This window comes from Impatiens glandulifera, chromosome 7 (assembly GCF_907164915.1).
Source record: "Impatiens glandulifera chromosome 7, dImpGla2.1, whole genome shotgun sequence".
Classification (NCBI taxonomy): Eukaryota; Viridiplantae; Streptophyta; class Magnoliopsida; order Ericales; family Balsaminaceae; genus Impatiens; species Impatiens glandulifera.
Window position 1 is genome coordinate 39179949 of NC_061868.1, and position 22527 is coordinate 39202475.

The following is a 22527-nucleotide window of genomic DNA, read 5'->3' on the forward strand; positions in this document are numbered from 1 at the left end:
ATTAAAAAGTTAATTTATTTTTAATAAAAAAAATTAAGGTTAATTTTAAAATTAGTAGTATAAAATAATAAAAATATGAGTATTAATTATAATTATTTATTTTTATATAATATTACTAATTATTTATTTTTATATAATATTATTAATTTAATAATAACATAATTATATTATTATTTATTTATTTGATATAATATTTAAACAAATTAAAATAAAATATAAATATTTAAAATATCAATAAATTTAACTAGGAATAATATTAAAGAAACAATTAACAAAAATAAAAATAAATAAAAATAATATTTTATTCTTTTACTAAATTTTATATTATCTACCCAACACAAATTATAAACTTATACAATTTATATTATATCTTATACTTCCAACCAAACAATAATAATATATATAACTTATATCTTCTTATACCTTCTTATACCTCCTTACAATTTATACATATATATAATTTATACCTTATATATTATACCTCGTAACAAACGCAGTCTATATTTATTAATTATAGTCTATCTATATAGAACTAACAAATCACTATTTTATTAAAACTTTTTAATGAATTAATTTATTTCTAAAAATAAACGGAGTTACTGTATTCAAGACTTTATTTAGTAATTATTTAAATCATCTATACTAATCTCACATATTATATCTTTAACTAATTTATTAATTAAAATATCAAAATAATTTCAAACAAATCAAAATTAGGTTAAACCTAGATAAAAAAACATATAATAATGTTAAATACATATTAGACGAAGCAAAAAAATAAATTAAACAGACCGAAAATATTAATTGTGTCACGAGTGTGTTAAACAGGCCAAAACATGTTAAACATATCAAAAACGTGTTAAACGTAGGGCTGATAATTTTGGACACGACACGAAAATACGACCTAGACCAAACACGAAAAAACCAGGTTAAAGTAATGTATTTTTTTGTTCAGGTCAAAATTAGGTCGACCTGTTTAACTTGATTATTAAACATGTCAAAATCGGGTCGACTTGACATGACCCAAAATAAACCCGATAACCCGTTTACAACTTTCTTTTGTTGAGTTTTGTGTTATTCTTTCTTATTCACTCACTCATTTTTTTTGTAAATTTTTTTACAAGTGAATTTGTGATTTAACTTTATTTTTATTTTGTATTGATGTCATCCTAATTTGAAATAGAGAGATGTGAATTAATTATATCGGGTTTGGTTCAAGTTGAGTTATGTAAATCGGGTCAAACGGGTCAAATGAGTCAAGTTCAAGTTTGAAATTTTTGACCCGAATTATTAAACAAGTCTGGTTTAGGTTATAATCGTTGAGCCCGTTAACCTACCAATTCGAACCCACCAACCTAAAATTTACCTAAATTGCCACCCCTAGTTAAACGTGCCAAAACGTGCTAAAAACGTGTTAAATGTGTCAAAAGCGTGTGAAATGCATTAAAACGAGTTTTTTTGGGAAAACGGTTAGAACCATTTCATTAAAATCTCAAAAATGGAAGTGTTAAAAATCAAAGCTAGACAAACCCTAGTTATGATTAAGGATGACAATCAAAACACCCTAAAAAACTGATTAGTAATATTCATATATTCTAAAAAAACAGAGATTACAAACAGAAAAAACTACATTCAAACTTAACTATCAAAGCTTAACATTTTTCCATGCCATTCGTTTTCATTGAGAGGTTTTTTTTCCCTTCTTCTAGCGATGAAAGGAGGTTGTATTGAAGAGGATGATGAATATTGTTGTTTCTCATTTTGAAATTCTCTCTATTTACGAGTCCGTTCTGATTTGATAGAAAGAATTGTTTTTGAGAATTTTAGGGTTTTTATCTTTGTTATCTTCAACTTGAATTTCTGTGTTCTTGTCTTCCTTATCTTCGACTTCAGCTTCAGACTCCACGTTGGTTTTGGAATCTTCTTTATCGGCTTTAGAATTTTCTGTTTCAGCTTTGAAATTCTGGGTATCTTCAATTTGAGTTTCCTCAACAACAACTTGAGGTTCATCTTCCATTTCCATCTTGATCCTTCGCATTATAGAAATTTTTTTTCCTCCTCACATTGATTCCCTTTACTTTCTTTCCTTCACTTTTTTCCTTTTTCCCAGAATCATTCTTACCCCCTTCTTACGAGTCCGTTCTGATTTGATAGAAAGAATTGTTTCTGAGAATTTTAGGGTTTTATCTTTGTTATCTTCAACTTGAATTTCTGTGTTCTTGTCTTCCTTATCTTTGACTTCAGCTTCAGACTCCACGTTGGTTTTGGAATCTTCTTTATCGGCTTTAGAATTTTCTGTTTCAGCTTTGAAATTCTGGGTATCTTCAATTTGAGTTTCCTCAACAACAACTTGAGGTTCATCTTCCATTTCCATCTTGATCCTTCGCATTATAGAAATTTTTTTTTCCTCCTCACATTGATTCCTTTTACTTTCTTTCCTTCACTTTTTTCCTTTTTCCCAGAATCATTCTTACCCCCTTCTACATTTGTTTGATCTTTGAGTTTAGCCTCATCTGTTTCCTTCTTTTTCTTTTCTACTTATTGGTTTTTTGTTTTTTGTTTTTCTATTTTTCTTTGGCTTTATCACATTTATTGTGCAGGAAAGTGTTACAAAAGCACACCTCTTTGGTTTCAATTCATAAGAGATCTCCATGACATTTTGCTTCATTTTCTGTCAACAATTCTCATTTTCATTGGCAGAACACTAATAAGATGCACTTCAATGCTAATTCTAGCAAAGGACAAGTACTCTTCTCCTTCAGTTATTGGGTCCATACATAATGGTTTTAAGCGTCATCAATCACAAAAATTGTACTTATAAAATGACTAATTGCTTCAGCATTGTACATGTGGGCTGAAATGTTTCAAAGCTTGAACCAAATTTAGGTTATTTCCTTTGGTCTACTCTATAGATTTATCTCTTCTGATCACTTTTCGAACTTCATGCAATTTGATCCTATGTATGTATGCATTAAAACGAGTTACATACTTGTTAAAACTAAAATCGCATTAAATGAGTCAAAACAAGTTAAACGAATCAAATATTAGTTAAACCAGTTAAAAACGTGTTGAATAAGTAAAAAAACGTATTAAATTATGTAAAACGAATTAAATAATTGTTAAACGAATTAAATAATTGTTAAACGAATTAAATAATTGTTAAACGAATTAAAATGTATTGGCTGGGACAAAAACTTGTTAAATATTAAACGAGTGAAAAAAAGTAATAAATGTGTTACAAACTAAAATTTAGTTTGGATTACCCAATCCAATCCATACCTAACTCATATTATTCATTAATATAAGATGATTAATTAGTTGACTAAATTTAATTTGAGTCGAATATGAGTTGAATTTACCCATTTGCACATTCTTAATCATATCATTTATCTAATAATTATTTTATAAATTTAAATACCAAAATTATCTTTTACTTCAATATTTTATTTTATATTAATAAAAAATATATTTTATTAGGGATATTTTGATCATAATAATTTAAAAACTGATTTTTCTTGTAACATATATGTTTGGGTAAAAACCCCAAAAAATCATAAACTCAAACAAGTCCTAAAGTTTTTTTCTCTCTAACCATTTGTACTACTTCAATGCGGGCCATATAATAATATAATTACAATATAAATCTTATTATAGTAATATTAATGATATTCAATCTCATGTCATAACAATTTTATTATCTCAAAATCCCTGTAAATTAAAATAAAATAATTACATCTTAGTAAAATTAAACCGTCCCGTTTACCGACCGTTGAGAACATTGGGCCGGCCGACAAATAACTCGTGGGTTCACATTACATATATATTTATTTATAGGAATAATTGATTCCAAATGAAGTTCCCTTTTGAAACAGAAGATAAGTAATAACTAAGTGAAAGCTCTCTCTCTCCCCTTTCTCTCTCCTCTTTCTCTCTCCAAAAGCAAAGCAAAGCAAAGCAAAGTGCTTTCTTCTTCTTCCTACTGCAAACAGTTTGATTACGCACTTGCTGAATCAGACTTACAGTCAGTCATACATACTCTCTCTCTAAATTTCCGGATCCTTTTCTCTCTCTGAAATGTTACTGTGAAGTAATCCTATGTGAAAAAGACTAGCTAGCTGTAGTTAGCTAGGGTTTTGATACATTATTCTCTTTGTTACAACTAATCAGATCACTCCAATGGGGAACTGTTGCAGATCTCCAGCTTCTGTCGCCAGAGAAGATGTCAAGTCATCAAACTACTCCGGTCACGGAGACGGTCGGAAAGACAAGTCCGGTGGAGTTACTAGCGGTAAAAAGACTATTACAGTTCTAGCAGATGTTCCCAAGGAGAACATTGAGGAGAAGTATTTAGTAGATAGAGAGCTTGGTCGAGGCGAATTCGGTGTTACTTATCTCTGTATCGAACGTGATACGAGAGAGTTACTTGCTTGTAAGTCGATTTCGAAGAGGAAGCTTCGGACGGCTGTGGATGTGGAGGATGTGAAGAGAGAGGTAGCGATTATGAAACATTTGCCTAAGAATTCTAGTATTGTGACTTTGAAAGAGGCGTGTGAGGATGAGAATGCTGTTCATTTGGTGATGGAATTGTGTGAGGGAGGTGAGTTGTTTGATCGAATTGTGGCTCGTGGTCATTATACTGAACGAGCTGCTGCTGCTGTTACTCGGACGATTGTTGAGGTTGTTCAGCTTTGTCATAAACATGGGGTGATTCATAGGGATTTGAAGCCGGAAAATTTTCTATTTGCGAATAAGAAGGAGAATTCACCACTTAAAGCTATTGATTTTGGATTGTCTATATTCTTTAAGCCTGGTTAGTATTTTTTAACTCTTCTTTAGGTGTTAATTTTCATGTTTTTGTTTGATTTCAGAGTTTAGGTATGCTTAATGTTCTATGTCTTTATTGGGTTTGGTGTTGATGCCAAACATAATAGAAATGAGTTGCATCTGTATTAAAGTTGAGATATTGAAGAATCTTTTGTTTCCAATTTGGAATTACTTCATAATGGATCAGGGAACCAATGCAGGCTTTAACTTGTAGGAAGTTGGACTCAAACTGGAAAATAGAAACTTTGTTTCCAAAATCAGATCGGGAAGCACATTTCAATGTAATCACCATAATTTCTCTTTCCGTAACTAGTAAGTTGGAAAAGACCATGTTCATTGTCTATGTTTGGAAAAGAAGTCAGGAAATGTCAGTCATACATGAAGTGTTGCCAATGTCAATCAGAGTAAAAAGATATTTTACATTTTAGTCTCTCTGTTTCACTCATATGATTTATCCTCATAATGTATCTAGTGCTAACCTCATTTTGCAGCATGATGCAGTTGACCAACATAGATACTCAAGTATTAGTTCGTAATTTGAACACACCCATTCTAGGAAAGCAAGTCTAACTGAGGGTACATATCTAGAGCAAAATTCCAGATACTATAATCTTGAGTCTATAGGATTGGAAATGTCTAAGCTTACCTAATCCGAAAATGTTAGGCTAACTATTGGTTTTGGTGAAGAAATCAACTCCAAAATGTAATCTTGTTGGTGTATATGAAGTGTGGCACTATAGTTCACCCATAAAAGGCGATTTCACGTTTTGGCCAATCTGTATCACTCATAAGTTCATCTTAATAATATATCTGGTGTTAATTTTCCTCATTATAGCATGACACAGCTGACAAAGATGGATATTCAACTCTGAATTCATATTTTGTCCACATCCATTCTACAAAAGCAAGTCTGATTGAGGGTTCATAACTTGAGAAGCTTATAATTTCGAGTCTACAGGAATATTCAAGCTAACCTAATTTAGAGATGTTATGTCAATTATAGGTTCTGATGAAGAAGTCAAGGTGTAACAGAAGTAAGTAGTAAGTAATAGTAGTAGTATAAGGATAGCGTGTAGTTAGTTGACTAAGTTAGCGGGTTAGTTGTTTATAAATAGTAGATGATATAGTATTTGGGATAGTATGTAGTTAGTTGAGACTGTTGAGTAAGTTAATGGGTTAGTAGTTTATAAATGACAAGAGTATATTATATATAGGGTAATGAAAGAAATAATATTGAATATGGATTATCTCTCTCAGGCTTAGGCCATTCTTAGTCTCACCTACATTTCTTATACAAATCCTAGATCTCTAGGATGATACAACTCCTTAGACGAAACGGGATGGGAACATACTCTTCATATCATCATTCATAATCTAACCCTAATAATCTCTACCACTTATATACCCACACTTTAATATCTATGTGGGCCTTATAGAATACAACCATTAAATAGCCCATAGTCCTTATATAATATAAATAACACATGGCACCATACAACATGATAGATCTGTGAATTATATTTGTTTGCCCCTGCTCTAATCATTCACAAATGTGGTTCTAATGTGGCACACCAATTCCTTTGATTTCTGTAGGTGAAAGGTTTTCTGAAATTGTTGGAAGCCCATATTACATGGCTCCTGAGGTGCTCAAGCGTAACTATGGACCAGAAATAGATATATGGAGTGCAGGAGTCATTCTCTACATATTACTCTGCGGTGTTCCTCCATTTTGGGCTGGTAAGCATATCTACAGTGTGGATTTTCCTTTACATGGATTTTATGTGAACTATAAGTCTATAAATAATATCCATGTTTAGTTAGGAAGAGTGGAGCGTTAGGGAATGGAAAAGAAGAGAAGAAAAGAAAACGATAAAATGAAAAGAAGGGAAGAGGAGTTTTAGTTCCTATTTGGGTCATTTATTCTCTCCTTGTTCTCCCTCCCTTTCCATCTACTTGTTTGGGTGTTTTTATAGTTAATATGTTTAAACATTTGGTTTCCTTTTGTTTTCCTTCAAATTGGAGAAGTGGAAATTCTAGAAAAGAATGAAGCTTTTTACACTTTGTCTCCCTCCTATTTAACAATGCAAATAAGATGAGGCAGTGTATTGCCTCTTCTCTATTTTGTCTAACCAAGCAAGGAAGAGGGTGTTGCGTCTCTCCTCTCTTCTCTTCTCTTCCCTTCCCATTCCCTTATAAAAGATATGGTATATTCTTTCTTCCATGGTTGTATTATGTGCATACTCATACGTTTTCACCCTTCAATGACACTTTTTTAAACATTAATGCTATTGTCCTGTATATAAATCTCTTCCTCATTCTAAAACAACTTATGCTATGTCAGAGTCTGAACAGGGGGTTGCACAGGCCATTCTTCGTGGAACAATTGATTTCAAAAGGGAACCATGGCCAAATATTTCGGAGAGTGCCAAGAGTCTAGTCCAGCAGATGTTGGAACCGGATCCAAAGCTCCGATTAACAGCAAAACAAGTCCTTGGTGAGTTAAGATCTCACTTTTTTTCCGAAAGAAAAGAAAATATTCATCCTTTGTTAGTTCGCATGAATGTTGTGAGGTTTTTCTAGTCTTATTCTCCTGTAGGATATCTTAGAATAAATCACGCACCATGGATTTAGTGACGGCCAAAGAACATGGCACCATGGCGTTTAGGTGGCCTTGTTTGATGAAAGGTTATTTGGATTTAATCAAAACTACCCCTTATCCCATCATCAATCAAATTATTCAAATCATCAACTAAAATACCAAATTACCCCGACTTTATTTTTTTATAACATTTTAAATAATATATACAAAAGATATTTTAGTAATTTAACCCAAAATAATCCACTTTTTCATGAAACAATTTTTTTTTTTTCAAATAACCCTACATCAAACAAGATCTAGCTCTCATTTGGGCTTGTTAAGCATTATGGGCCAAATTTTGTTTTTCTCAATGGAAGAATATTAAATGAATGCATAATACACTTTTAGAACCTTCTCTTTGTCATTTGGTTGCACTTCTTTTACTTTGTTTATTACCTTCAAAATGCCACTCAAAGGGTAAGCATTTCTCTTCCCTTGTTGCCAGTGGTATATTATCTATCTTGACATGTGATGCTTGTCAGATATTTGAATTATTACTTTATTATTGTTGTTATAATTACATTTTAGTCCTCAAAATGCATATGAATTAAATTTACAACTTAAACAAAGTTGTTCACTACATGCTGGTGTCTCCCTCCCTCACTCTTTGTATGTGCATATTCTGTAGCAAAAACAAAGTTACGTTGCACAAACAAATAGCACAAACAAATAGCACAAACAATCCATTTGTATATTAAGTTGCACACTAATTGAATCCTCTTATAGAGCATACTTGGCTTCAAAATGCGAAGAAAGCTTCGAATGTTCCTCTTGGTGACGTTGTCAAGTCAAGGTTAAAGCAGTTCTCCATGATGAACAGATTCAAGAGAAAGGCTTTGAGGGTTGGTTGACAATCTACTCTTGATTCTTTTTAACATAATTTTGTTATGCAATATTAACATTATAAATGGTATTTATATGTACAGATTATTGCTGATTTCTTATCGGTTGAAGAGATTGGAGACATCAAAGATACTTTCACAAAAATAGACACTGATAATGATGGTATTGTCTCTGTTGAAGAACTAAAAGCTGGTCTTGAAAAGTTTGGTTCACAACTTGCAGAGTCTGAAGTTCAAATGCTCATAGAAGCTGTAAGCCCTTTTTCTGGTTGATGCTTTTAGATGTTGGCTATTTATCCTTTTTCACATGAACTTAAACCAAATAATTGTTAAGTGTCTGAAAAACAAGTCTGAAAAATAAATGATGAATAAACCAAATGAACATATCTGAATCTTAAGTACTTATGTAACTTGAAGTTGATTTGATAAATATGGAGCTAATGTCTGAAAAGTACTTCAAGACTAACATAATTTGATTATTTTCGGGGGTTATAGACTCTTACTATATTACCGAGTAAAGTCATTCATAACTTACCGAATTAAGCTAGATTCTTAGCTTAATTTGAGATGAATTTAATTAATTAATTAAGTGATTTTAAATAACAGTTATGAAATTAACTTGAATAAAAAAGCTATTTGTTTAAGGTTATACTGTTTTGAATATGAATGGCTCAATTTGGACTTTTGATAACAGGTGGATACAAGTAAGAAAGGAACATTGGATTATGGAGAGTTCGTAGCTGTTTCCCTTCATATGCAAAGGATGGCCAATGATGAACATCTTCACAAGGCTTTCTCCTATTTTGATAAAAATGGTAATGGTTACATAGAACCAGATGAACTCAGGGATGCCCTAATGGAAGACGGTGAAGAAGACTGTACAGATGTAGCAAGAGACATCTTCCAAGAAGTTGATTTGGACAAGGTAAGAAACATATATATAGGAATTTTTCAAGAAGTTAATATATTTTTTCTTTTAAGAAAAAACTTAGTTGATGTAACGTGGGTTATTTGGGTAAAGTCAGTGTTTTATGATTAATGGATGTGGGATATCCAAATATATAACCTTACATCAAACAAGCTCATAGTTTTATTAATGAAATGCAGGATGGTCAAATCAGCTACGATGAATTTGCGTCTATGATGAAAACTGGTACTGACTGGAGAAAGGCTTCTAGACATTACTCTAGAGGAAGATTCAACAGCCTAAGCTTGAAGCTAGTGAAAGATGGTTCGGTAAAATTGACTAGTGAATGAGAACTGTGGTAAGTTCTATTCACTTGTTCTATGTTTCATCTCGCGGGTGTGATTATTATATGTAGGCGCACTTTTATCGGTTTGCCTGGCTGGCTATTATGGAGAGGTGAAAGTATATATAATCTACCCTCTTTCCAAAAAAATATATGCTAGAAGTGTTAACTGCTGCCCCCCTGTAATCACGAAAACAGGCAAATTTGTATGATCCGATATCTTCTCCCTCGTGTTGTTTCTGACCAGGTATTTTGTTTTTCCCAATTGACAACAATGTGAAATTGATGAACACTATGTATTTGTTGAAACATGTTCTTGAGGAAATATTATTGAGATTTGGTAGTGTTTTGTTTGGCGGGTGTATGAGCCATCCTTTTGAAGTCCACATCTTCATTTCATTCATTCTTTGTTTTAACTTCATACAAAGCTATCTTTCGATATATCAACAAAATCGAGCATCTCTCGTGATCAACAATGTTGAAACATATTTTGAAATGGGTATTTGTCGCAATTCAAACCCAATCACGATCTTATCCTATTTCGAAACAGGTATTTGTTGCAATTTGACACACACGATTTTATCTTATTTTTTGGGTATTTGTTGCAGTTCCACACAATCACTATATTATCTTATTGTAAAGCCATTTAACCACTTTTTTTTCTTTCTAAATGTTATTCAAATTATATTTTTAATTTTGCTTCATTTGGTAAAAAAAAAATATTACTTTGTTAATATGTTAAATTGTAATTTTTGATATAGCAAATTTTTCTTCGACAGCATTAAATTAAAATTGAAGTAATGAATGTTGGGTAATTTCTTAAATAAAATAAAAGACAAATATAACAAATTTAAATTTTATTTGTATCATAATTCAAATAATAAATTGTTATAACAAAATAAATTATTTAATAAATAGGGTTATTATAATTTATTTAAAATATATATATAGAATCTTCACTTAAATTTAAAATATTCTTAATAATAATTGAATCATAATGTAAGACACATATATTTTTAGTTAGAATCAAATCTATACCTTTATTTAAGTTAACCAGTTTTACCATTTTTAAACATTAATTTATTTTTACCACATTAAAGATTATGTGTAGTGACTAGGTTCACTTTGAATTTATATCATATCCTAATAAGAGGCTAGGTTAATAAACTTGCATAATTATGAAATTGTATTATAAAAATTAAGATTTTAAAATGAAATTGAGATTTTAATAATAAAGAAAGACAAGAACACGATTTTCACTCCTTATAAAAACCCTCTTTCCTCACTTTTCTCTCTACAATTTCCCACCTTATCTTCTTGGGTCTCAAATTCAAGAGTGATGGACCTTTACTCTGTCAAAACTAAACCCAGAAAGATGACAATTGACAAAGCTTGTTTGGTATGGCGAGACATTTCTACTCTCGAATCCGGTTTTCAAGATTCAATAGGCGAGAAAAAGCTATGGCGGAAAGACAACAAACCCACTACTTGTTCCTTTTCTTGTATTTCACTCACGGAGAAGAGAGAAGAAAGAGAATTCGAACCCACAATGGCGCAACTCTTGAAGCATCCAGTCGCTTTTGCTTCTATGGTTCCCAAAGAATTGGCACTCTTTACAGCCGGTGCCATGGCTGGTGCTGCGGCAAAGACTGTTACTGCACCTCTTGACCGTATCAAGCTTATTATGCAGGTTTTATAACAACCCTTTTCTTCTTTCTCTTGAAATCTACATCGTATTTGGTTTGGGGAAATTTGGTTTTCTGAATGAAACTTGGCATTTATGGAAAATAGTTTATGCATTTGCGTCCTTTGTAGTAGTGACAATAAAATGTTTCTTGAAAAAATGTGATTGTAGATTCATTTTCATCTTGTATGTCAAGATTTCAAGATTAAGATTTCAAGATTCAAGAGTGCCCGTGAGTCCTGGTTAAATGGTTGAGTGTGTTTGCGGGCTAACCTTTGACCACATTTTTATCCCCTCTTCTAGCTTAGCGGCAACAAGAGGTCGATATCCCAGTCTCCTTGAGAGATCCTAGGTTCGAGCCTGTCAGACAATAAATTTGGTTAAATGGTTAAGATTGTTTGCGGGCTATGTGATTGTCCTTGTGGCCACATTTTTTCCTTTTTTTGTATTGACCTTCAGTGTTTATCTTGTTCTGAATATTAAGAGTTCAGTAATGAATTCAGTTCACGGTTTGTTCTTGGAGGGATAGGCATCTATCTTGTTTGTGTTACCCTTACCATGTACATTTGATTCTCTGTTTGTAGACACATGGATTGAGGGCTGGGCAAGAAGCAACTAAGAAGGGTATTAGTCTTGTTGAGGTGGTTAATTTTTCAACTTAAATCAGTATTTACTACCATCATTTCGCATTAATTCTGATTTGAACTTAAATTGCAGGCATTTGCATTGATAGGAAAGGACGAAGGGATTAAGGGTTTCTGGAAAGGGAATCTTCCACAGGTTATTTTAAATCCTTAGTTTTGAATGTGGTTTCCATTTTGAGTTGATGTATTTTATTAATAGATGATTAAAAATTGTGGTATTTATGAAAATTTTGAAGGTGATGCGAGTCATACCTTATAGTGCCGTCCAGCTTTTTTCTTATGAAACTTACAAGGTATAATCTCGATCATCGGTTTTATGGAAAGAGGATATTTTAACACTTTGAAATTTGATTTTTCTTCACATTTCAATTTAAAGAGACTATTTAGGGGGAAGGATGGTGAACTCTCTGTCATGGGAAGACTTGCAGCTGGTGCTTGTGCTGGAATGACCTCAACCCTTGTGAGTAATTATGGTCAATGTTCACTTGTCAACTCTATTTTATAATGTTAATGACAAAAATTTCCAACTACAGGTTACGTACCCACTAGATGTTTTACGGTTACGTTTGGCAGTAGAGCCTGGTTACAGAACAATGTCTCAGGTCTCTATGAACATGCTAAAGGAGGAAGGAGTTGCATCCTTTTATAACGGTCTTGGACCTTCTCTTATTGGAATAGCACCATATATTGCTGTCAACTTTTGCATTTTTGACTTGTGAGCTTTTTTACTTTACTAAAAGATTATTGGAGGTGATGATTTTTTTATTTTCTTTTTTCTTTTTGGGTTGTGGTTGAATCTGCTAATAATGTTAGGGTGAAGAAGGCATTGCCTGAGAAATATCGGAAGAGGACTGAATCTTCACTGGTTACAGCTTTGGTGTCGGCTACTATGGCCACACTTATGTGTTATCCTCTCGATACAGTTCGAAGGCAAATGCAGATGAGGAGTACACCATACAATACCATTTTCGATGCATTTTCAGGTATTTTATTAGACTGAAAATTAAGTGATGAATGCTGAGTATTTGTTGAATTAGTTATGAGTCTGAAAAATAAATGCTATCAAATTAACTCTTTTACCTTTATAGTGACGTAATTGATATGTTAGCTGGTTTTGATAAAATGTAAGCTATTTTACCTTTATAGTGACGAAATTTACAAAGGTTATAAATTTAGGCTGTTGTAAGCTCTTAATATATTATCGAGTTAAGCCATTCATACTTACCGAATTTTGTAGCTTTAATTTGAGATGAATCTAAATAATCAAGTGGTTTTGAATAAAAGCTATCAAATGATTTTTATTTTTTTTGAATTTTAGGAAGATTCTTAGTGGGAATTGAACCTGTAACATTTGGTCTTCTCGACAAGACTATTTCTACGTCAACTACCCTAATGGGTTAAAAGCTATCAAAAGAAGTTAATTCATAATAAGTACTTAATACAGAATGGGTGGAAGAAACAATGATAAACCCTTTTGATAAAAGTGTGATTGATTTCCTGTAGAGAGAGCATTTGTTGATCTATTATGGTAATAATAATAGCTTGGCCTTTTGAAGGTATTGTGGAACGCGATGGTTTAGTAGGACTTTACAGGGGATTTATTCCCAATGCTTTGAAAAGTCTACCAAACAGCAGGTTTGTGTTTGAAGCATAGTGTTATCTGAATCTTAAGATTTTGGTTATATGTTTTGTGAAAGTTTGTGACATTTTTATTTTGGTTTTCCTTTGTATGCAGCATTAGACTTACTGCTTTCGACACTGTCAAAAGTCTGATTGCAGCTGGTGAAAAGGAGTATCAAAATATCATGAATGAAAACCGAGACACGATTAAGCAGCAGTAGCAGCAGCAGCGTTAGTTTTTACAGAAAAAGATCTCTTACGATTTGCAGTTGCGAGAATTAATTTTCTTTTCAGATGGAGCTTTAGTCTATGTTGAGGTGATTCTTTTTTCTGTGTTTAGTTTAGTAGTCTATGTGAGAGTTAGTTTGGCCTTGTTATGGCAAATATTAGGTTTAAACCTTCAGATTTTGATTGTATTAAAATTTCAGAGGCACTTTTCCAACACTTGTAATGTTTAATGTTTATTGTCATTAATATTTTTCTTTAAAAATTATGCAATTTGAATGGTGGTGTTTACAAAATTAAAAAAAAAATAAAAATTGAATAGCTTAAAACAATTGTATAAAATGTTTGGTAAGAAAAATTAATTCGAAATTCAAATTTTGGTGGGTTTGGATTGAATTAGTTTGGGTTTGGATTGAATTAGTTTGGGTTGAGTATTATTCGAAAAATATGCTTAAATTACTGGATAAAATAAATTTAATATTGAAAGAAAAATAAATAAAAAATAAATTTAATATTGAAAGAAAAATAAATAAACATAAGAAGATAAAAAGAAAGGGGAAAATTGATGAAATAACTTTAATAATTGACTTAAATACGGAGATGATTAATTTCTAATAAAAATTGCGTAAATGACCATTTTCTATTTATCGGACAAAAATATTTCTGTCGCGGAGTAATGATATATACAGCACCTACTTTATTTGTAAAGAAAGAGAAAATATATCTTAAAAAAATAATAAAGAGAAAAACATTTTATCTTTCTTTTCAAATGAGGTAGATACTGTACGAAAGTGCTGTATAAGAGTGCTGTATATATTATTACTCTATGTCGCGTAACGCGACGCTGCGTCGCGTTACGCGACGGAACCCTAGTTCGTAAAGTGTTCCGTCGCGTGACGAGCGTGCTATCGCGCGACGCGATTGCTATCTCGTAACGCGACGATGTTATTTTTGTCGAAAAGATAGGAAGGGGTCATTTACAATTAAGGCAATTATTAGATCATTCCATCAAATTTTCCAAAGAAAATACATCTAAATAAATTTAATCCTGATAAATAAGTTATGATTAGTAATTATTAAAATCAAGATAAAAAAAAACAAGAAAATATAGTTTCCTTGGCTTTCAGTTGGCCGTTTTATAAGATAGAATTCTAATCTTGCACCGCACAGAACAAACCAGCTTCGAAATAATAATATGCCGTCATCTCTGCAAATCACTTCGCCTTCATTTGCTTTTGATTCGCCGAGAATTTTGGGGCTGAAGATATTACGGCACCGTCATTTCCTCTGCTCTTCTTCTTCCTCTCCGATTGAGCCACCTGATGATGGAATTCATGAAGATCCGAATTGCACAAGGTAATAAATGTCCTAACCGATTTTTATTGTGGATAATAAGACTATTCAGCACTTTAGGTATACGGTTAGTTTGATTTGGTGATGGAATTCGCACTACTGCTTGTTCGTTCGTTCATCTTGTTTGAAATATGTAAATATCATGTTAAATTGTAATTAATTAGCTTATTTCTGTTAGTGAGTGCAAATTATTTGAAGTGTACTGAATGCATACTTTAGGTATTGGATTTTACATTTCGTTCCTTGTTTTTAGTTCTATCATTTGGAATAAGTTACTGTCATTCGTTTTTTAGCCTTTTTCGATATTGAGCTTAACAAAAGTCCTCTCTGATCCAGTTCTACCAACAGATTTCATGCATTTATGTGATAAGAGCCGGATTAAGTATTTGTTGCCTTCTGATTTTATGATATGATATATGGAAGCACCATACCAAGCTGATTGGACAGAATTTTGGTAATAATTTTATAAAAAGAGTAGACAAGACTAATAGGATGAAAGTTTTTAGATTCACCATACCTAGGATCTTTATAATTAACACGATCTTCATAGAATTCAATCTCTTCTCAAAAGATGTATTAATAATGAAATGATTCATAGCATTTATGAGGTCATTCTTTAGAACGGTTACCTTGCTTTAAAGAATTCCATAGTAAAACCGTCTGAACTCTCGTTGAGAGCATGTCATACCTCTTGTTCGGAAAAAGCTAATTCATATTTCCTTGGCTTGGGATGCATACATCTAGGCACTTGATGTGCAAAAGATAGTCCTTCCAACTTTGGCCTAATTAGAATATCCTCATTATCTGACTTTTTATAGAACTTCATTATCCCTAAGAATCTCTTTTATTAAATAAGTTAGTATCCTCTACTTGGCTTTCTTTCTGATTGAAACACCCTACTATTAGTACCTTCTTGCTTTTGCAATTTAATATCTCTTGTAATGGCTTGTATCACTAAATGTTTTTTTGGTGCTTGCTTTATATGTTGCAGAAAGAGGATTGATTCAAATGTGATTTTGAGGGAAAGGAATGTTAATGGAACTTATAAAAGGTTTGATTTCTCTTTCAGTTTTTCAAATTTTGGTGTTTTTCTTTGTCACAACAAAAATCTGATTTAGGAAATTGTTACAAGTCCATCGTGATCGATTCTCATGGTTCATTGAATTTCCGACTTTGTTTTGGATTTGGTTCTAGGTTGTGGATAATCTTACTTGATTACAAGTATGATCTCAAAGACATTCATTACTTTTGATTTCACATATTCTTAATGCAGGTATACAATGGATAATAACTCGTATTTAAGAACTTTTCTCGATAAACAGAATTTTGAAAGTAAGGTCCCCAGGCGTTTCCATCTTTTTGGTGTAGAATTATCTTGGCTACCAGATTCCATCAAAGTCTTCTTCTTGCCTGCTGGATTTCCAGGTCAACAAAGTTGATCTCCTATGTTTTACCTCTATCTGTTTTGGATTACTAAGCATGTATAATAATTACTAGAATTTTGTTCCAATTTTCATCAATTAAGAGCCTTGGATATCAAATAGGAGAAAACAGTGCCTATATCAGTTGTTAATGCAATGGCTTGTAATTATTCATTTTGACTGTGATATATGGGGGATTTTATCTCCATTATTTAATCTTACATGCTTCTATCATATCAAAATCCAGAATGGATGAGCTAAATCAGTTACTAGCCAATTTAATATAGGCTAATTCAATGCTTTCTGATGTCTCTGATTGGGTGGTTATATAGGCAGAAACTCTTTACTTATATATAGTGTTGTCATTAATGTTTAGTTCAATTATTATGTTACCTTTTGTTTTCTGAAAATGGCCACTAACATGTTAAGCAGAAATCTTTTAATGTCTTTATGCAGGATCAGTTTCAGATGATTATTTGGAGTACATGTTCTTGCAGTTTCCCACCAATATCACTGGCTGGATATGCCACGCATTAGTGACGTCAAGCCTCTTAAAGGCACGTCTCTCTAACTCAGGATGTTAACCATGCATGGTATGTAAGCATGAAAAGATTTTACCAAGTGAACTATGCTTTGTTATTTCCATTTAAGCTGGCAATCTCCATATTTCCTTTTTTGGTTGGAATTTGGTTGGAATTAGAATATTTCATGTCCTCAAATTTTATTTTGTTTTTACTTCCATAGTTGATTCTACAAATATTTTATTGAACTAGTATAAGAAGTTTATGCTGGTGTTGATCCCTGTTAACGCACTATCATATATAAAGAACTGTTTGTTTGTTTTTCTCATACTTGATAATTTTTTTCTCATTACATCCCATGTTGGTGCTAACTGGCACAAATTGTTGGTGAACTAGGCCAACACCAAGATTTTCTCACAGTTGAGATAAAATATCAGTGCAGGCTGTTGGAGTGGGATCTTTCTCAGGGACTACTGCAGCTGCTGCTTCTGCTGCCATTATGTGGGTGTTTTATTCCTGTAATTTCTGACACAATATCATTGTTTCTTGTTTTCCAGTTACCATCATCCTTGATAGTTTCTGAGTGTAGGCCTTTTATTGATCTTGAGAATTAGAAACGGATTGACTTGTTGGTTCCTCTGAATGTGACGTAGGTGGGTTTCAAAAGATGGCATTGGTGCTATTGGCCGCTTGATTATTGGTAGGAACTATCTGTTATTTATATGGGACGAAAATATTACGGTATTGGAAATAAGTACTTGTGATATGAAGGTGGGCGATTTGGTGATCTTTTCGATGATGACCCAAAACAATGGAGGATGTATGCAGACTTCATTGGAAGTGCTGGAAGGTCCATGAAATTAGAGTTTGTTTCAGAATGATTTAAGGAGTTATTATTGATAATATAAAAAATTAACCAGACTAATGTTGTGTGCAGCATATTTGACCTGACCACACAATTATATCCCACTTATTTCTTTCCATTGGCATCGCTTGGGAATCTAACTAAGGTGTGTAAAAGTCTGATTTATCTATGTTCTTCTATGACACAATATGATTATCAGGGCCTTGTTTGATGTAGGTTATTTGAGATTAATTTCAAATAACCCACTATCCAAACAATCAACTCATCAATCAAAATCCTTATTTATATATCCTTAATGTTTTTTATACCCAAATAATCTGATTTTCAATAACCTACATCGAAATTACTTTGATATAACCACTTGGTTATTCAAATAACCCTAGATCAAACAAGGCCAAATTATTTGGATAAATTATAATTACTTCTGAATTGATGATTTCTTTTTGAGTTGGGACAAAGATCTAGTTTCCATGTTACTTTTGGATTTACACACAGAGAGGGAGAGTATCAGAGTTTTATTTTGAGTTCATTTTTATTTGGGTCAGGCTGTGGCAAGAGGATTGAAAGATCCATCATTTCGTGTTATACAAAGCCACTTTGCAATCTCAGGAAATCTGGGGGAGGTAGCAGCTAAGGTATGTTCCCTACTTCCTTTGTACTGTGTTTCTTTGTCAAGTGCAACAAATCTGTACCTATAACATTCTAGAGTTACCAATTGTAAGTTACTATAACTTTGCCAATAACTTTCTTAATGTCACGTCTTCTTAAAAATATCAATTCCTGCTGATTGATGAGAAGAATCACTCATCAAAATTCTTGTTCTCTTCTTGGTAAAGGAGGAGGTCTGGGAAGTATCTGCTCAGTTGCTTGGTCTTTCTCTCGGCGTATGGATTCTGGTCTGTTATGTTAAATGAATCTCTCGTATTCTTTTAAAATGGTCTCTTTCTGGATGTCATGGTGACGGCCTCAAAATTAAATGCAGGCAACACCAGGTCTCTCATCTTCATACCCAATATTGACATTTACGTGGTTCGGCATGCGCCTTTTACACCTTTGGTTGCGTTATCAGTCTCTTTCAGTCCTCAAATTTGACAATGTAAACATCATACTGTTGGGTTCTTCTCTTTTTTAACATAAAATTAGTATTTTATAATTGATTTAGAGTATCATTTGATTGCCAGATAAATCTCAAGCGCGCTCGTGTACTTGTGAGTTCTCATATTTTGGATGATACTGTACCAGGCAAGCAATAATTTTCTGTCTTGTTTTATGTTTCTGCCTCAAATTGGTAGTGCTGATGCTTTTGGTAAAGTAGTATTTCAGGTTGTTCTGATTGCAATAAATCAGAAAGCATCTTATCATGGCAAAGGTTCTTGAAACCGCGAATAGATTTTGGTGTGTCAGTTGAAGATATGCTAGATGGTGAAGGGAAATCTGTTTCCATGGTATGACCTGTTTCTGAATTGCTCTATTCATATTTTGTTTGTGGCCTGTGATCATATGAAGAAGATTTTGACATAAATAGGTGAAAAAACTTGTGGAGTTATATACAAAGGAGAAATACATCCTTGTCGTCAAGAAATCACAAAACTCGGAATTTCAGGCGTTTGTTTCATTCAAGGTATATAGAACAGAGACAAATGCTTCTGGTTAAAAAGAAAGCAGACATTAAACCATGTTGAAAATTCTCTTAGGTAGGAGCAACCGGAGAGTCGGTTTTGAGAAGTGTTTGGCAGGCTTATTGGCTATACCATAAGACAGAAATTGAAAGTTATTCTATTGAGATCGAGAAGCTGGAGAAAAGCCTGTTAGCATTGGAAGATGGTTTTCGAGATTTTATTGTGCAGTTGGAGTCTGCTGGATGGGATATTAAGAAAATCAACCTTAAGATCCCTAAAGGGTTTCTCATTGAAGAATTGGATGAATCGGAATCCGACACATGCAAGTAAGGACTTCTTTTTTACTATTTTCTTCTTTAGATTATTGTAAAAATACAATTGAAATCCACAATAATAGTAATAGAAACAAATGGAGGGAGTGTCACTCTGATGGTTATTCATGGGAAACCATATATAATAATAATTCAGAAGGAAAAAGAAGAGAGGTCAATAATTAAAGCAACAGACAGTAGTGTTAATATTAGTATTAGTATTAGTATTAGTATTAGTAATAGTAGACCTCTGGATCTTCCTCAACCATCTTACTTGGCACCATATGGAAGTAAGAGAAATAATTAGTCAAGCAGTAGTTACCTCTGGTTCTTCTTCAACCATCTTAGCAGCACCATATGATGATGATGCCCTAGAAATAACATCCTCCATTGCTGCTGCTGTTGTTTCTTTAATAAGAACCTCTTCTTTTTCTGGTGCACCATTTGAAATCTCTTCTTCTTCTTCCTCTTGCATAAGAGGCATCGTTTCGTCTTCTTCTTCCATGATCTTCTGAATAAGTACATCGTCCCAATCCTCGCACACAACAATTCTTTTACTAGTTTCCCATGTCGTCAAAACCCTATCAGATCCTGGCTGCCATGTCAGATGATCTTCAATACAACCACCACCACCACCACCACCTTTCAGTAAGAACTTGTACTGAATTGTTTTCCCAATTGCTATGTCCTGTTTAATTTCCCAATTAATTGATTATTTGTCTAGATAGATAGATTTTAGAGAGAATGTTAGATAATTAATTTACCAGATTAGCAGTCCAAAGATGTCCTTCAGACCATTGTAGTGGAACTGCATTTTGTGGATTCCATGAGCCAAACATTGGATCATCACCAACTAAGTAGAACTGGTCACCGTAGGAGCATTCTCTTTGAAGCTGAAATTTCACATTAACCTTCCTCGTCGACGAACTTAGATCTTGAATTTGATGATCATCATCATCATCCTGAAAATCGTTAATCTGCATGCATGGTGGAAGAAAACAAAAGAAAAGAAAAGAAGATGCATGTGAATTCATAATTTGAGATTGGGGGGTTGCAGAAATATGATGAAAGAGACCTGAGCGTGGTAGGAGAGTCTAGAAGCAGAGATGATAGGTAGAAGAGAAGCGATCCGGTTGTTGTTGTTGTTGTGAAGAGAGATGAGTGATCTGGTGAGGAGAGTATTATTGTTTCTATTTGCATTTGGGTGTCCGGCGGTGGCGATGGGGAGAAGAATATCCCGGCGGCGAATGGTAAAACAACAGTTATGTTTATTAGTGATTTTGAGGGAGGAGATGTTTAGGGCTTCCATCATCTCTCTTCTTCTTTTCTTCTTCTTCTGTGTGTCTGATCGATCAGTCTGTGTCTGTGAGATTTGAGAAAATGAAAATGAAAATGGAGAGAGAGAGAGAGAGGAGAGAGAGAGACAGAGATGAAGATGGAGTAGAAATAGTCGTAACGCCGCGAAAGTCTGATCAGAACGCGAGAGAATCTCCTTCACCATAAAACTCACAAACAAAGGTGGTGGTGGTGGTGCTCCTTGCTTGCTGGTGCACTACTATTTAACTATATATATATTTCACTCAACTAAATCATTTATCATATAATTTCATGAAAAACATGCTATTATTACTAATCAAACTAATCATTTTATTTAGTGAGATTAAATATTCAAGAGATGACTAATTTATATTTTCTTCTTTACCCAATTCCTCTTAATGAGAGATGACAGGATATGAATGTATTACCATTCAACAAATATTAAGATTTTTTTATTATAATGAATTAACCCATATTAAATTAAGTAAATAGTTACATATAAAACATGAATTTGCAAATAATAAAAGTAATATTTTAAAAAAAATTATATGAAAATGATCGACCAATCATGTAATTTATTTAGGATGAAGTGATGAGAAACTAAATAAGCGGTGTCGGAAGATTTTTTACACAAAATTTTGAACGACATGAAATTTATTTTTGTCCAAAAGTTGGTAAGTAACGTCGATGCCGATGAATGAAAGATAAATTTAAAAAACGAGAGGAAAGATAAATTTTAAAACATTTTATTAGAAAAATAAAAATAACTCCAGATTCGACATCATTATCTCATTTGCGGCAAAAAAAAATGAGATGAATACGTACTCGAGAAATTGTCAGTAATACGATTGAAAGATATGAGCAACAGACGTCCATCAAAGATTGAGAATATTATTCAAATTTAAAAAAGTCGAGATGACAAATTCGATTCGGATAATAAAATGCCGTACCAAACAGAACACAATATCAATTCAAATTCAAATATGAGTACCAAACAGAACACAATATCAATTCAAATTCAAATATGAGTGATAAAAACATAAACAAAACACTATATATGTAATCAATTGGCTTGGGCATGTTGTATCTAAAAAAAAATATTATAAATTATTAAATTGATTAATCTTAAATAGACTAATATAAAAAAAAAATTGAACTAGAATAAGATGGTTTCTCTGCAACATTTGAGATTAAGTAAATGATTGAGACAAAAGAGATTTTTTTTCTTATTTGACAGGACTATATAGAGCGAATCACTACTTCATGTAAAACGATTTTTACTTTATGTAAAGCGTTTCAAAAATTTATTTCAAGTGCTTCAGTCTATTGTGAATGATTTGATTTTATGTCTATAATTATCGACTTTTAATGTTTGAAAATTAAAATTTATATA

At 32.6% G+C, this 22527-nt stretch overlaps 3 protein-coding genes across 3 annotated transcripts; all 3 read left to right on the plus strand.

Moving 5' to 3' along the window:
* The first annotated feature begins 3897 nt into the window (after nt 1–3897).
* Nucleotides 3898–9935, plus strand: LOC124945037 (calcium-dependent protein kinase 13). Its single transcript, XM_047485402.1, has 7 exons — nt 3898–4810; nt 6418–6561; nt 7166–7318; nt 8189–8304; nt 8389–8556; nt 8999–9229; nt 9412–9935. The coding sequence occupies exons 1-7, from the start codon at nt 4177–4179 to the stop codon at nt 9559–9561; spliced, it is 1596 nt and encodes a 531-aa protein (XP_047341358.1). The 5' UTR covers nt 3898–4176; the 3' UTR covers nt 9562–9935.
* Nucleotides 9936–10842: 907 nt separating this feature from the next.
* LOC124945039 (probable envelope ADP,ATP carrier protein, chloroplastic) lies at nt 10843–14003 on the plus strand. Its single transcript, XM_047485405.1, has 9 exons — nt 10843–11244; nt 11823–11879; nt 11956–12018; nt 12119–12175; nt 12259–12342; nt 12416–12597; nt 12696–12865; nt 13439–13517; nt 13618–14003. Exons 1-9 carry the CDS (start codon nt 10894–10896, stop codon nt 13721–13723), a joined length of 1149 nt encoding a protein of 382 aa, XP_047341361.1. The 5' UTR covers nt 10843–10893; the 3' UTR covers nt 13724–14003.
* Nucleotides 14004–14863: 860 nt separating this feature from the next.
* Nucleotides 14864–19976, plus strand: LOC124945038 (protein root UVB sensitive 5). Its single transcript, XM_047485403.1, has 15 exons — nt 14864–15083; nt 16072–16131; nt 16354–16505; nt 16958–17058; nt 17465–17523; nt 17676–17722; nt 17794–17872; nt 17960–18032; nt 18433–18522; nt 18724–18783; nt 18870–18983; nt 19069–19129; nt 19211–19332; nt 19413–19508; nt 19582–19976. The coding sequence occupies exons 1-15, from the start codon at nt 14923–14925 to the stop codon at nt 19834–19836; spliced, it is 1530 nt and encodes a 509-aa protein (XP_047341359.1). The 5' UTR covers nt 14864–14922; the 3' UTR covers nt 19837–19976.
* Nucleotides 19977–22527: the final 2551 nt, after the last annotated feature.